The 16,600-nt window shown below is 38.8% G+C and overlaps 1 protein-coding gene and 1 long non-coding RNA gene across 5 annotated transcripts in view; one reads left to right on the forward strand and one right to left on the reverse strand.

Moving 5' to 3' along the window:
* CPEB4 (cytoplasmic polyadenylation element binding protein 4) overlaps positions 1-8,628 on the forward strand; it is a 211,834-nt gene extending 203,206 nt beyond the window's left edge. For all 4 annotated transcript variants that reach the window (XM_075068113.1, XM_075068112.1, XM_032801493.2 and 1 more), the window contains 3 exons: positions 524-638; positions 928-1,109; positions 4,205-8,628. In XM_075068113.1, coding sequence (XP_074924214.1) covers positions 524-638; positions 928-1,109; positions 4,205-4,432 — 525 coding nt within the window. In that variant the 3' untranslated portion in view covers positions 4,433-8,628. The remainder of the gene's footprint in view (positions 1-523; positions 639-927; positions 1,110-4,204) is intronic.
* Positions 610-11,527, reverse strand: LOC142047120 (uncharacterized). Its single transcript, XR_012656301.1, has 3 exons — positions 11,109-11,527; positions 2,254-2,367; positions 610-682 (listed from the first exon to the last, which is right to left on the reverse strand). It is a non-coding gene; the product is annotated as an uncharacterized LOC142047120 (long non-coding RNA).
* Positions 11,528-16,600: the final 5,073 nt, after the last annotated feature.

Here is a 16,600-nt window from a genome sequence, read left to right on the forward strand (position 1 = left end):
TATGGGTCTGATCCAAAGCCTAATAACTCCCAGTCATTTCAGAGGGCTTTGGGTCAAGACCCTCTATTGGCAGCCATTGTTGCTGAGTAAGTAAACTATGCATAGCCTTGCATGCTGGACTTGGGTTATTGTGATAGTGATTAGCCTAATGTCTACAGTACAGCTTATTCTGTCAGAATAACATCATGGATACATGTGTATTTATGAAGTTTATATAGCATGACTGGATTGTGATAATGCATCACATATACAAGTTTTTCCTGTTAATCTCATAACAGTTAAATAACAAGGTGAAATCTGATCTGCTTAGGTCACCATTAATAGAGCATATTGGCATTAACTCCTAATTGGTAGTTGCTGTATACAGTTTGAAAGTGAGTTCAGAGTATAGTCACTGATACCATTTTAAAGTTTTTATTATCGGAGAGGCCACATTGTAATTGACAGTTGATATTGCTAAAATTCTTACCTCAGCTCTTAATCTGAATTAAGAACAGTAAAAAAGGTTGTTTTCTGGCCATAGGTTCAGATCAGACCTTGGAATCTCAGTGATAGTGATTTCGTGATGGATGGTTCACAGCCTCTTGATCCACGAAAAACTATTTTTGTTGGAGGTGTTCCTCGGCCATTACGAGCAGGTATAGTACATGTGTTGCAGCCTTTGGCATGTTGTACAATCAGCCTTATTGCTTTGGGAGAACACTGGGAGTTATTTCAGCAGGACATCTCAGCGCACGTGCACACACACACACGTATGTAGAGAGAGAGCATATAAACATATATTAGTGTTTGAAAAATGTAAGTATTGCTGATGCTGTGCAACTGTAGGTAGAGACAGGAGTACAAATAAACATGCATATTCAGTGCTTAAAATGGCAGGGGATTTAGAAAATAAAATCTACCTGAGTATTTGTTTTTCTACTTTAGTGGAGCTTGCAATGATAATGGATCGGCTGTATGGAGGGGTATGCTATGCTGGAATAGACACAGATCCTGAGCTGAAATACCCCAAAGGAGCTGGGCGGGTTGCGTTTTCTAATCAACAAAGTTACATAGCTGCTATCAGTGCCCGCTTTGTTCAGCTGCAGCATGGAGAGATAGATAAACGGGTAAGGGCTAAAGCACATTTTGTTTGTTCAGTGTCTTGTCTAGAAATGTCTTGTTTCCATGTAAATATCAGTGTTTCATTGTGAAGACTATAAATGTTACATACAATCGTTCTGCATGCTTAGATTTAGATTGTGCCATGTAAGCACAGCCCATGGTGCACTGGGAGGTAACCTAGAGGTAAAAAGCCTCCTTGAACTCCCTGGCAGATAGGGGGGTCATGCCGATGCCATACCCCTTCAGAGGGGTATAGAATACTCCCACTGCGAGGCTGTCTGACTCTAAAGGCTAGGGCAGAGGGATGGACTGAAGCATTCTTCAAAGAGGGAGCAGTTCTTGCTCTTTCCCCACCTCCACTGTGCACCAGCATAAAGGATAGGCAGAATCTGTTGCTGGGTGGGTGCGTGCACGCATGTGTGTGTATGTATATAGATAGTCAGAGGCAAGAAGGGACCACCAGATTATCTAGTCTGACCTCCTGTATAACTTCGGCCACTAACACCAACCAGTGCCTGCACACTAAACTCAGAAACTGAAATTAGACCGAAGTGTTAAAACTCACAGGAGACTAGACTGGTTATATACTACAGATAGAGAATAGGAGGGTCTAAGAGATGCGCCAATGCCAGAGAATTCCCTGCCATCGCAGGGGTAAGTGGCATAGACACAGTCCTGGCAACCGACACATCAGGGGGTGGTCACTTTGAATCTGATCTGGGGCAAATTCCTTCCTGACTCCAAATGTGAGCTAGAACCAGCTAGCAAAGCACCTGAGAGAGAGACTGATCCGTCCCATCTCAGAGCACTGGCCTACCTCATCCAGTGTCCCATCTCCAGCAGTGACCATCTCTGGTGCTTCAGAGGAAGGAGAACTAAAAAAAAATCACCCCACCCAACAACAGCAAAAATACATTGAGGGGAGGAAAAATCCCTCCCTGACCTCAGTAGGTGACTGCTGAGGCAAGAAATTTTGGGAATGTTCCCATAAGAGCATCATAGGAGTGCACTGTACAGCATACTGTCAATATTCTGGTATAGCCTCATAAAAACCCTCCCCACCTGCCTTAGCAGTTTTCTGTATTTTATTATGTCAAGTTAACTTTTTAAAGGAGACAATTAAAGGAGCACAGTTGTCCTCACTCTAACATACCTGAAATTAGTGTGCCAGTTGTATTAACACGGTGTGCACCTCTGCCTGTTATCTCTGCTTCACATGTAAGAAACCCAGTTTGGTCATCTGAAAGGTTTCAGTGTTCTGGACTATAAATGAAATAGACTTTCAGGTCATTACCGCCAGTTTTGGCTCCATTTAGTGTTACATCTCAGGTTTTTCTTTCTGCAGTTGGTTATTCTCTCATTTTCTTTTTGAAAAACTTTCCCTAAAACTCCAGCAGTCTCTCACCACTGTTGGATGGCAGAACTGCTCTTGTAATTTTCTGTCCACTCTGGGCTCAAAGTCTGTGCAGACAGGTGGTAGTCTTTCTGTGATTTGAGAATGGCACTAGGAATCAGGAACTCCTTTGTTCTAAGCTTAGTTCTGATATAGATTCCTTCTGTGGTTTTGAACAAATCACTTAAGGCCCAGTTGTGCAACCTCTGCTTGCATAAGTGAGAATGTGGGTGAGTAGTCCCACTGAAGCCCATGGGACTGTTCATCTGAGTAAGTCCTTGATATTATGAGTAAGGATTTTACAATCAGGTCCATCCCCCCGCCTCAGTTTCCCCATTTATGATAAAAAAGAAATGGGGGAATGATGATAGATGCTGGGAGATTCATTAGAAGAACTCTTTGAATGTACAAATGGTAAATAAATGCTGAATGGTATTGTTACTAAATAAAACTAAGCACTGCTAGACTTCAGAGATGAGCATCAAAACATTCGTATTCTTCCAGATATACAGTACTAGGTAACACAGATTGCATATTTGACCTTCTCTTGGAACCTGGAAAGGTTCTCCCCATTACTCCTTCACTTAAGAAAAAGGAGGCTACAGAGTGTCAATAGGATTTTCTTCCCCAGCTTTCTGTGTCTAACAATGAGGGTGGCAAGAATATAGTTGGCATCAGTTCACATCGTCCCTTCACATCTTCAAAAGGGAGCTTGTTGGCTCTGTGCTCACTTGTACTACTTTCTCAAAATGAAACTGGCAGTTCTGTTGGCTAGTGAAATACAGATTAAATTCTTGGTGGTGACTGGCTTCCTTTGGATGCAGGTGAGAGGAGGAACCACAATAGAGCTGGATGCAACTCCCTGAATCTGGAGCCTATTCTATCTTGGACCAGTCCCCAGTGTACTTTAGAAGCCTCTCTAAGCTACTACAAAATATGCCAGCTGGTGGGTCCCCAGTGGGTCATCTTTAGCTGGGAATTGCAAGAGTGTAGCATGCTCTGACCATGGTCCTTTCCCCTACCCCTCCTTGTTCCATATATAGGGATTGGCATGGGAACTACGTATACAGTAGTCAGAACTCTTCTATAGCAAAAGAATCCTTAGCTAGGAAGATCTGTGTGCTTTCTGCATTTTTTTTTCTGTGCCAAAGTGGCGCACAGAGGCTAGATTACTGCTCAGAATCTTCTCCTTGATGTCAGTTGTGTAATCTATCCTATTCTAGTCTCACTAATACTAAACAAGTAGATCAGTTACATCTCCTACTGCTGACTGGACTAAGTTGAAGTCCCAAAGCAAAACAAAAAACTCAATGTAACATTTGTTGTTAAAGGTGTGCATGAAACTCACAAATAAGTGGAAATATGGACTTTGGACTTGTCAAATGTTTGAGTGCTTAAGCTGCGATTTTAATGTTGTGTAAATAATTTACATTCCTGGCTGAAAGGGAATTTTGTGAACAATAATGCCTGTAACTATATTTAAAATAAATCCCCAGCATCCTCCTTTGATTTTAACATGAATCTGTTCACACAAGTGGTCGAACAAAACAAGTGGATTCACGCTTGTGCTGACAACTGCTTGTGCAACATTGATTTTCAGCAGCTAGTTCCTTTCTTAAACTGGCTCTCAACCGAAAACAGCATACATTGAGAGTATCACCTGCACAGTTGCTAAGTATTGTAAACTGTCTTGTTTTTTGAATGCAGGTGGAAGTTAAGCCATATGTCTTGGATGATCAGCTGTGTGATGAATGTCAGGGGGCCCGTTGTGGTGGAAAATTTGCTCCATTTTTCTGTGCTAATGTTACCTGTCTGCAGTATTACTGTGAATATTGCTGGGCTGCTATCCATTCACGCGCTGGCAGGGAATTCCACAAGCCCCTGGTGAAGGAGGGAGGAGACCGCCCAAGACATATTTCATTCCGCTGGAACTAAAAGATTACTGCAGTGCTCATATGCAGGCCTCAAAATAAGTGCACTCTTCTGTTATCCTGATCCCCTCCCCACCATCCCCCTTATTCAAGATAGCATGTCCTTTTGTAGTAGTCTGTAATTTAACAATAGTATAATGAAAGAGTGACCTATCATATGGGTATTTTGTAGAATCTTGTCATTGAAAACTGTATTGGGAACTCCTTTTCGTATTGATAACATGTTGCATGTAAGTTACATCCTCTTGTCTTTGGTATCAAGAGGACATTTACTTCATGCAATGTTTTCATAGAGGAGTGAAAAAAAGTTAAGAAAAGAGAAATGAAATAGAGTATTTTGTTTTTTTAATTAAATTATTGTTAATAAAAAACATAAGAATACTTTTATTAAAATAACCATGCAACAATAACACTATCAGTCTGTTCTGACGCTCCCCTCCTTCGCCCCGCCAAGGGAAGCCTGTTTTTTGCTTTTTCTTACAGTTAAATTTTACAGCAATGAAAGAAGCTAGCAACTGCCTAGGAAAGAGCATGTTTAAAGCAACAAAAATGCATGAGCAGGGTTGAAGCAGCATTATAACAATTATTTTTACTTATGTTAAGGGTATTGAGGCTGAATTTTTAGCACAGAATATATCTCACCATGTCTCTGACTTCCAACCACATCCAAAGTACTAATCAAATAGGCAGATCTTAGTATATTTTATCAAAACAATTACCTTTTAAAGGTTCCCAAATATAAAAGTTGGGTAAAATTACTACTGAGTGGAGTGTTGGGGGGGAGGGTGCACTTATTACTTTTCATTAAGAAGAGAGAGAACTCAATTGTCTGGTTACTGCCCTAGAAATCCTACCAAAGCTAGAATAATAACAACTGGTAAACTGGCATTTCCTCTCCTGAAGGACAAATGTATAGATTTTATTTTTGATGGTTATATATAACTCTATATCCTAATATACTAACATTCATCAGGGGCCAGCCTTTGCTCTCCATTTTGACATGAAAAATAAGATACCTCAAGGATATCACTGATTTTATCTAAGTTCTGGTATTCCACTGTATCACAGACTAAAAATTGGCTGCTAATTGGTTTTACTCTTGGATGTAAAGTCAGTTTTAATATCCTCTAACGTAGCTAGCTCTAAGGTAGAAAGCATAAATAGGACAAAGCTAAGTAGTCTTTAAGTCTGTTTTGCAGTGTTTGCTGAACTAATAAGTGGGTAAATCTGTGCAAAGAGGCATATGCCTATTTCTCTCTTCCTGTAGAGAGAATCCTAACTAAGAATTCTTTTCTTCAGAATTTAGCATGAGGAAATAAAGAATTACAGGTGTCTGAAGTACCAACTTTGCTAAGTTAATGCATGCTTTATTATAAACAAATTCCAGCTAGACAAGCATTAACACAATACATGGTAACTGAATGCTTAGGGATGAGGTGGGGGTTTTGTTTGAAATAATCTCTTGATGCCCTGGAAGGGGCATAGACTTCCAGACTTGATTTTTTAACTAATGCCCTGGTCAACTTTTAAAATGATTTGTGTAGCAGTGTGCAAAACAAACCAATCCAAAGGCAATCTTCTGAATTGTCTGACTGGCATGGTACCATCCTAGATTCTCTCAAACCAAAGATTTGCCTCAGCGCTACAGAAAACATCTACCCTGTGAGCCCCCTAACCTGCAAGATTATCTTTATGAGAAGCAGTTTTTATTTTCAATACAGGCTTTAATGAACTATACCTTAAGTTCCAAAGGTCAAAATGGAGACATTTGCTGTCTACTACTCAAGTAAAGAAAGGGAGCTGCTTTTAATGAAATCCCTGAAAATATTGACAACAGTAATGCAAATAGAGAGTGCTCTTGTGTAGATTGTCAGGGACTTTTTTTTTCTCTGAAGTCCATAATTATAGTTGGAATGTTGCTTTTAATTTTTTTAAATGCTTGTTAGATGGCTTGGGGTGTGCTATTGTGCCGATCCTACCCAGTAAACAGGTGAGATGGGTTACCATTACAAGAAATAACACTGTTTGAGAACTAGCTTTGAATAATAATTTTCCCTTTGTACATGACCTGCTGAATTTCGGTACAGTGTTTTTGTAGCTAACTTATTTTGTCATGCACATAATGTATATTTGTTATGCACTACTTTTGTATATCTTGTTTTTCCAACAGTGAGCATTTTTAGGCACACTTTTCACTGACGGGATATCTCTTTATGCAATACCTCAATTTTTCATATTGCAAAGAGTAGCTTTTTGTACTTTTATTACTGAGAGATCTTCATATACTTCATTTTTTAATATAAATAATTTTAATAAATTTTATTTTCTTATTCTGCTTTTTATACATTTCAGTGCTCTGCATACATTTTGAATTATGGATGTTGTGCACTGGCAATGCTATTTTAGAATCTGCAGAGAAAAGAAAGCATGTTGCTTAAACATCTTAGCCCAGCACCATGTATTTGGTGTACATATAATTTAAGAAATAGTATATGTAAAGTTGACAACTAAAGAAGAAAAAAAGCATGAAAGTGACAAATGAGTCTTTAGACCCTCAAAAATTAAATGCATAAATGTAGTGTAGAAATTTAAAAATAAAGTAACATCAAAATTGTCTACCGCTTCTTACTAAGTTTTTAAAAATTATACACAAATGCAGATGTTTTTGGTGAATGTTTAGCCATTTTTAATATTAATAACAAATTGATGTTAGGTGTTTGATGCAGAAAGGTGTCTGCTCTTTTAAATTATATTTAAAGAAATAAAAGCAAGCCTGCTATGTGGCAGGCATGTAATGTTAGTATGCATGACTAATGTAAGAAATTGTTATTCTACTAATATTCACTTGTGATTGTGTGACAAGCGTGTTTACAGATTATTTGGTTACACTTCAATTTACAGGGCATAAACAATTACATATATTACTCTGTACTTAGTGATTACATGTCCTTCCGATTACATGGGATTTGTAGTTGGAGTTACCATGTCACTCCAAACATAATTAACATGCAATTAGTTTACAAATCTTAGGGTATCACTTCAGTTTGCAAAAGGGTTAAGCCTGTAGTTCTATCACGCTAGCATGGCACTGGCCATGTATTTACAATGTAGTTACAGAGTAATTACATGGTTATTTTTGCAGTGTAAAATAAGTGTTTCTGATTACTTTATATGTAAAGGACCCCCACTGCTCCATGCTTTTTGGTATAGTATATACTTCTCCATACACAGACCTCTGCAGAATTCAAATTTGAAACTTGCAGTGAATGAATCTAGCGTTTTATAAGGATGCTGTTGGAAAGACTTGATAATTCACCCCTTTTGTTTTTGAAGAGTTAAAACCTTCTGTTAAAAGGTGATTTAAAACTTGAATGTGATGAATTGTGGCAAGTTAACTTCAAGTTATGTGCAATACTTATTTCAGACTTCTGGAAGATCTTTGCAGTGTAATTCTTTGTTTTTAATTGCAGACATTTAAAAATGTCATTTTCTACTGTTCTAGTAAATTCTCTTTCTTGCTGGTGTTTCTAAAGAAAAGAATCAGAAATCAATCTTTCTACTAATGTAAATTTGAGATTATTTTTAAAAAAAGGAATAAAAGAGGTTTGGTCATTTGCTTTATTTTATTATCTTATTTTAAAGCTACTGTGATTGATAGCATTGTAAGAATTGGGACAATATTGTATTCAACTGTTTTATTTTTTATATTTTTAAATTTTAAAGTATAATTAGTTTTTATAATTTTCATCAGATTTTTTGTTATATTTTTTTGGACGTGAAACTTTTAGCAAGTGGGTGTCTAGTTTTTACTAATCCCTAATATGTTTTTCCCCCAATGTATTGCTCATATTATCAGAAGGAAAAGTTATTTAAGTATGTCAGTTAATTGTACTACTTGGCTGAATTTCCATATAGTTTTTACTGTGTATGGGGAGGTTGTAGTATTTATTATAGCATTTTAAATAAGGGTAATTCATTTTTTATTAAAGTAATTTTCACATTTAAGTTCATATTTTTGTATGTTCTATTCTAAGTTATATAACACAAGTTACTTTTTTTTTTAAAGAGTTCATTTGTTGAAGTGCTAGTGGAAAATTAATGTTATTAAATAGTTTGCAAATGACTATTTATACCAGTATGCATATAATTTTTAAATATTTGTAATGTGAGATGTTGAATGAATAAAACTTTTAATTCAAATTTCTTCTTAACTTTTTTATTTTAGAATACTAAAAGCAGCAGCCATTTGTGGAAACACAGTTTTATTGTTTGGCTGGTTGAAGTTGGGTAGGGCCTGGAATGTGTTTTTGATGGAGTGTACAGACATGTCTGTGTATACAATGTGCTACATCCTTAGGGCCAAATCCTGCAGTCCATACTCAAGTCAAAACTTCTGTGGACTTAGAGCTTGATGCTATAGAGTGGTAAAAACTGCTGGTGCCCTCAATGAAATCAGCATGAGTAGAGGCTGCTCAACACTACAGAATCAAGCCCATAACTTGGGAGCATTGCCTGAGGAGGACTGCAGGTGTGAGCCATTTTGGATCAGGTTGTTCTCACAGCACAGTTAGAGGATAATCTTGAGAGCTGATTAGTGGTTATATTTTGTGAATCTGATGGTTGTGGAAGTGTGAGATCATTGGCTGGAATTTCATGTGACTTTGCAGTGACCCTCAAGCAGACTCAGCACCTCAATGTCTATTTTTATTTGTGCAGTCTTCAGCATGTAAACCAGGCTAAAGAGTAGTAGCCAAATGTTCAATCTCCTGCTTCCACTTGCTGCCTTTCTGCTAGTAATTAACAGGGACAGGGACAAAGACAAGCCCAGGACAAAGCAGAAATAATGGAATGTTAGGTTTAATTTTCAGCAAACTGGGCAGGCAACACATCTAATGAGGAGAACAGCCCTGAGCCATTGGCAATGCAGAGCCTCAGAAGCGACTGTGCGGACCATGTCAAAAAGGCTTGGCCAAATCTGCGCTAGAGCCAATTGTGGTATGGACAGACAAAGGCCCTTGTAGATTCACCTCAACCCCTAACACTCTTTGAAGCTCCTTGAGGGGAAAAAGACTCAAGCTTTTTATAAAAAGCTTTAGACACTGCGGCAATCGATCCACTGGGGTCAATTTAGCGGGTCTATGAAGACCCGCTAAATTGACCACAGATCGCTTTCCCATTGACTCCAGTACTCCACCAGATTGAGAAGAGTAAGAGGAGTCAACACGAGAGCAACTCCCATCTACATAGTTTAGTGTGGACCCCGTGGTAAGGAGATCTAAGCTATGTCGACTTGAGTTATGCTACTAAGGTAACTCAAATTGCGTAGCTTAGATCGACTTTCCCCCAATAGTGTAGACCTGCCCTAAAATTTAGACATGTAGGGTTGTAGCTTCTATTATCTCTGTCTCACAAGGAACATTCTGAAGGAGCCTCACAAGGGATTTTAATTGGCACCACTTCAGCGCCCTGGATCCCCCAAATACTTAAGCATTCTTACTGTGCTAAGAATATCCAAACTTTAGAGAATCTGAATTGTCGAGTAAGGAAGTTGCTTTCCACCTCGTGGAACTATGCATTGGAATATGTGTGCATGCTTCCCAAGAAAATACAGAAACTCCCCAAAATAAGTGACTTATTTTGCCAGCAAAAGAATCAAATCCATGCCTTTTGTGATAGCTCTGTTCCCCACAATCCTACTCACTGCATGTAAATGAGCTGCTCATCTGAGCAATTAATTTCCTATAACATGATTTCGTTACCTAGGTTTCAATTTAAGAGGCTCTGTCCTGCCAAGTGCTGAGCATCTCGTATGAGGTACTGGGCAACTTTAATTTCCATTGGCAGCTGAGGCTGCTCAACACCCTGCAGGATTGAGGTCCACTCACATTGGCTTGAAAAGATGTGTACATAGGGAAAAGTTAATGTTTTTAAGCAATGTACTCTTTAAGCAAAGTTTTCATTAATAGACTTAATACTGAGAGACCCTCAACTAACTGGTTTGTCACCCATCCCCTCAAAACAGATGTTTTAAAGACAACAGTCAGCTGTCTAATTGGGTCATAAGCACAAATTTACAGAAAAATTTGAATGTCTCTTTAGTAATGAATTCCTCATTACAGCATTTCATGCCAGTCAAATAGTCCCAGACAGCATCAATCATGCTCTGGCATGTGACTTGGCTCTTTACATAAGTATTAATTATAGCTCCTTTCCCTTTTACTGTTTTGTTATGGACCAGAGGTGGCAACAAAAAAAAATGGTTAGCACACCAGCCTAACACCCACTTTCAAGAGAAAATACTCTTTTAGAAAGTGTGTGTGTTGTGGGGGAGGAAAGGGATGCTTTCTCTGCAAGTGATTTTAAAAAAAAAAATGTATAATGAACTTAAAGGAAGCTTAGTCCCTGAATGTGGACTTCTGTTATCTTCTGATGCTGTATCAGTAGTCTTCCTTCCCAAACAGCGTCTGTTTCATAGGAATTCATATGGCAAAGCCAGATGCAAAAAGTTATTGACTAGAATGGAAACACTGAACTAAACTGACTTTGGGGGAGGGGGGGATATTTTAGTTGTGATGTTAAACTTTGTCTTTAGCTCCTTCCATCTGAGCATCTTCAATTACTTTATAAACTTGCTGAACTAAACCTCATAGCACTCAGATGTGGTACATAAGCACTATTACCTCTATCATAAGGAAGCTGGCACAACGAGTTGAAGTGATTACCCAAAGATCATACACATTGCAAAATGAAAGTTGTCGCTTTTGCTATCTGTTGCTGAAGTTGACTTGCTCAGAAGCAGCTTTCTAGGGAAGCAGGATATATCAAGGTCCTTTTGAAACTGATTATCTCCTGAAACAATTAAAATGAAATATCATGGGCAGGCATTAGAAGGTGAAGATGCACATGATGATAGGTAGAACTCCACCACCACCTCAGCACATAAATCTTTGGAAAGTATTTTCCTTCACACAGACTGTTCATTGAACATAACAGTAAATCACATTTTTCTCTGGGATACCACATTCACTGACAACTGATATTTTTCCACATCAGTTGAGAGATTCATTTTGGAGGGGAAGACAAACCTATAGTGTAGATTTTCATCAAATGGTATACTTTTAAAAAGACTTTTTGCTGCCAGACTGATTGCTCAGAAGAAACTGTTTAGCAAATGTCTGTCATGATTCTTCAGCTGCTATTTATTCAGTGCTATGAAAGCCTGCTCAGACCACAGTCCAAAAAGCACACTGCTTCCCTACTGGAAATCAAAGATAAATAGCATCAGAAAGGACAGATGAGGGAAAAACACTGACATCTCTTCCAAGGTGTAAAATACGCTGATTGATATATAAACATCCTCCAGGGTGAGACTATACATGCAGCTGTCTTCAGTTGTAGAAATTTAATTTGGAAAAAAGACTGAATTGATTATTTAAATAGATTACATCCTAAATCCCCATTTAGAGGTGGTTCTGGAGAGAATCTAACTGAAACTAACCACTCTTTAATGCTGTCAAATATCACTTGCTTTCAAGGCAAATTGTAGCTTATGTACTTACTTTTTGCTTGGAATGGGAAGTCCTCTGATTTCTAAGTATTTTTATTTATTTATTTTTAAATCCATCACTGAGAAGATCGAGAAACCCCAGTACCCACCATGGCTATGGAATTGATGACAATTTTGTGCTCCCCTGCTGGCTTTATGGTAGTATTCTACTAAGATGCAGGGCTAAATTTATGATACTGGTTCAAATATGTTAACATAAGACGGTAAAGTTCCAGTGGGCCACTTTAGCTGTCTCTGCAAAACATGAAAATGTTTGTTTTTCCTGACTAAAAAAGAAAAATCAACCCGTGTTTTAAGTAATTTTAGTGGTTGTGAAAGATACTGGCTTGATAATCTGTGAGACTGAAGTCCTCTGGCCACAGAGCAGATCCAGAATAACACAGCTAGTCGGTATATAATCAACATGTCTAAGGGCTGCCCTGCCTTTGTGATAGATACCCCATTATGCAGGTGAAATAATTACGGCTCTGGTTTAAAAGCACCCCTATTCAGGGCTGTACTTCATTTTAAGCATGTGCTTACGTGCTGTCCTGTAGGTGAATAGGTGCATATGCTTTTAACTGCTTTCTTGGATTGGGGCCTAAAAATGTCCTTTTATTAGATTTATATTTGAAACTCAAATTTTAGTTTTGCAGGGCTCACTGCATATCTGGCACTTCTAGGAATGTTCATAGTATAAGCGGCATAGAATTGCCCCCAGCTTTGCTTCAGCAGGACCAGCTGTTCACAGGCAGATGCTGCTCTGTACACATTGGCGGAATCAACTCAGTTCTCCAATCAATAGCAAGAAAATTTGCTCAAAGGTCAGTTTTTCAAGGCGGTGTCTTTTTGACTAGATGTTGACAGCAGAACAAAGCGGTGATTGCTGTAATTTTCTTTGCAGAGCTAGCTTCTTAGACAGATGCTCCGCTCTGTTCTCTTTTGGCATCATCCTTATGTCATCTGAGAAATATGTGACCTGTAAGAATCTGAAACAGTACTGGGAAGACTTTTCGTGGTTAAACAAGGTGTATGTGGGGCTAAGGAACAAGTATACTCACTGATATTTATTACTGTTATCAAATGAAATCATCTCACATATCCAGTCAGATGTATTGATGGCACAGGTTTCTACACAACATTAGTCAGCAGCCAAGTTTGGGGCTGTGATCATGTCAGATGTCACAAGCTAAGAAAACTCAGACTTTTGGTACTTGAACAGAAGGCCCTGGAATACCGAGTATACTGCCAAATGTAGAGCTGGTGATTTAGTGATTCACATTCTGAATCTATAGCCAAGCACTGCTCCCAGGATAGTGTTAAGAATAGCTGTGCAGTGTTGTGCCTCTTGTAAAAATTAATTTGACCACTTGTGAGGTCACTGAAGATCTCATCACATTTTTTCCAAGACAAACAGTAATAAATCTTAGCACTCCAGCCCCCACAGATGTAAATGGAGGGAAAGCATCATTATCCTCACTCTGGAAATTTGGAAACTAAAGCAGAGAGAGGTTAAATACCAGTAATTTATCCAAGGTGTCACAAAGTCTATGATAAAATTGGGAACAGAACTGTAGTCCTGACTCTGTCTTCTGCTTTAACTAATGTACCACAGCTAGTTCCCTAAAATGTTAACTATGGTGCTCTAGATCAGTATCTCTCAATGACTTGGCCATGGACCCTGAGAGCTCCCTGACAATTTAGGAAGGTAGCAAGCTGGTTCCTATATCAAAAAAGTTGAGAAACACTGCCTTAGATATATTCAGTTTTGGTGATCATTTTGTCTGTCTAAATTACCCTGCTATTTCACTTGACTTTGGTATTCTTCCCTTATTATATTACTGATAGGCAGGCTTGGCAGAATTTGATATTTTTTTAAATAATATCTGTGTTCATTTTTAAGCATTTTACCAATTTTTATTGATTTAAATTTCCACAGTTGTGAAAAATTTATGGTGGTCTGGACAGTTATTTAATTACAGTAGATATTGCGATTCAAAAACTTCAAGCTTTATAACCATTAAAACACAAACTCAAAATCATGACAAAATATACCAAGTAAATAAATAGCCTTAAGTGAAACCAAGTTTTCAAGCAGTATTTTTCTTTGCCTATCTGTGTGTTTAGATTAGCGATGGAAATATTTTTTGTCAGTTTGTGTGTGTTTGGTGAAATCGACATTGACCAAAAATCTAATCCCTCTAAGCCTACCCATAAACGTCTAAACCAGAGATGTTAAACTTCTTGTGAGGTGAGGGCTGAATTCCAGTTTTGGTTATAGTCCATGGGCCCATTTATTTAACAGGAGATTTGCAGAAAGATCCAGGGTAGGTTCAGGCTTTTACATACTAAATAAACATTGTTTATTATTTGTTCAGTACCTTTGTCATGTTCAGCCTCACTTAGTGGGAAAATATAACCTTACCTCCCTTTGGCCAACTGCTAGTTCTGCCCTTTCTCTTCTTTCTCTGTTGTTTCTTCTCTTTCTTTTCTGTTGCTGTCTTTCTTTTATACCTATTGCTTTTCCTTTCCTACAGCAACTTCTAATTCCTGCCCCTTTGGATTCAGAGTCGCCCTTTCCCCTGTTCCATGAATAGAACTGAATGAGGCAAGGCTGAGCATCAGTGTCTTTATTAGGCTGAAGGCCTTGTCTACGCACCCATTTTGTAGCAGTGCAGCTATTTTGATTAAGGGAGTGATATATATATTTTTTTTTTAACCAGTATAGTTATACCAGTACTCCCCCTAGTGTGGATGCAGTTATATTGGTACAAAGGTGCCTCATACTGGAATAGATCATTCCCCTTCCCGTACGGGAATGGTATACCAGTATAAAACGGAACTCCACCTACACTAGGAGTTTGTACTGCTTTAGCTGGTACAGTTAAAATAGTACAACTTTTGCATGTAGAAAAGATATTAGTTCATGTTGTAACAAGATAAACCAGAAAAGGGGGGAGGGGTGCGCATGCGCATGCATGGGTGTGTTCTCACCTCTCAGAACTACTGTTTTAGACTGGCAACACTGCACTGGTTTACACTTGGTTCCAATATGGAAGGCTTTCTTCACAACCATGTGTGCTAGAAATTTACTTCAAAAAAATTAAAGCTGAGATTCTCCAGAATCTGTGTGTAACATTATAATTATTATTTGTATTACTGAAGTGCCTAGGAGCCCTAGTAATGGACTAGGACCCCATCATGCTAGGGTCCATGTAAACATGCAGTCCCTGCCCCCAACGATTTTACAATCTAAATCTAAGACAAGAGATAGCAGATGGATAGAGAGAATAGGGGAGTACAGGGGAACAAATGAGACAATATTGCTTAGGGAGTGAAATCTCCCATCATTGGAGATTAAGAGCAGGTTAGACCAACACCCGTCAGGGATGGTTTAGATCGGAGTTCTCAACTTCATTGGACTGTGACTCCTTTCAGACAATAAAAATTACTACACAACCCCAGGAGCGAAGCCTGAGCCAGCCTGAGCCCCTCGTGTGGGGGCCAAAGCTGAAGCCCATAGGCTTCAGCCACAGGCAGGGTCGCTGAGTTCTGATGTCCAGGGCTGAAGCCCTAAGGCTTTGGTCCCAAGCCAGAGCAAGTCTAAGCTAGTCCTGGTGACCTTATTAACATGGGGTCCCAACCCACTGTTTGAGAACCGCTGGTCTAGATAATACTTAATCTTGCCATGAGGGAAGGGGATTGTACTAAATGGCCTCTTGAGGTTCCTTCCAGGTTGATAAAACACTTTCTTACATTTGTTCCTATAGAAATAATTATTAGACCAACACCACTGACCAAGCTCAAAACTAGTGTGGCTATTGGTATTCCCTCTATGGAATATATGTAAGTGGCGGCAAACCTAAGCCTCAGACCCTAAACAAAGCTGCATCCCTGGTGCTTATAAACAGCACTCTGCTCTGCTGCTGCTTCAGCGAAGTTGATAATACAGCCTCCAACTAAAAGAGGATGAAAGAGCTCACCAGAGCAACTGTCTCCCAGCTGGATGCAGCCATCATGCTACATGGAGTCCATCATGGCTGCAGTTTGCATGCATATGTTAAACAACTCTCCACACTGCTATGACTCCTGCAGAAGAAAGATCCTGTAATCTTAGCTGTGGGCTTTCCCCACAAACACTGTCAAATGGTAAATAATTAGATGGAAATTACTTCACTGAAATTTTTTGGCTGAGAGACAGTGATCACAAAACATGGGAGTTTGCACTGCTCCTATATACATTAGCAAAAAGGTTAGTGAAAACCTATGCTGTACTAGAAACTTAGGACGGAAAAACAATGGTTAATAACTAAACTAATAAAGCCCCTTGTGAGGGAGGAAATATGAATATCTAAAAACAGGTTAGTTTTCCCACTTCTAGAGATATTGGGAAGCACACTCCCATTTTGCACCTGCAAAACTGTAAAGACTTTATATGGCATCAGTTTTGCCTGGAAAAAAAAAGCAGATGCAAAATGGGAGTATGCTGGATAGAGGTTTCTATCAAAATCAGTTTGCTTCTGGCAACATGTTGGTGGGAAGGATGGACAGAACTTGTCACATGAAGGATATGCATTGGAATCAGCAAAGATGAAAGAACAGCATAAAGCACAGATGCTGACCATA

This window comes from Chelonoidis abingdonii, chromosome 7, assembly GCF_003597395.2.
Source record: "Chelonoidis abingdonii isolate Lonesome George chromosome 7, CheloAbing_2.0, whole genome shotgun sequence".
NCBI classification, from domain to species: domain Eukaryota; kingdom Metazoa; phylum Chordata; order Testudines; family Testudinidae; genus Chelonoidis; species Chelonoidis abingdonii.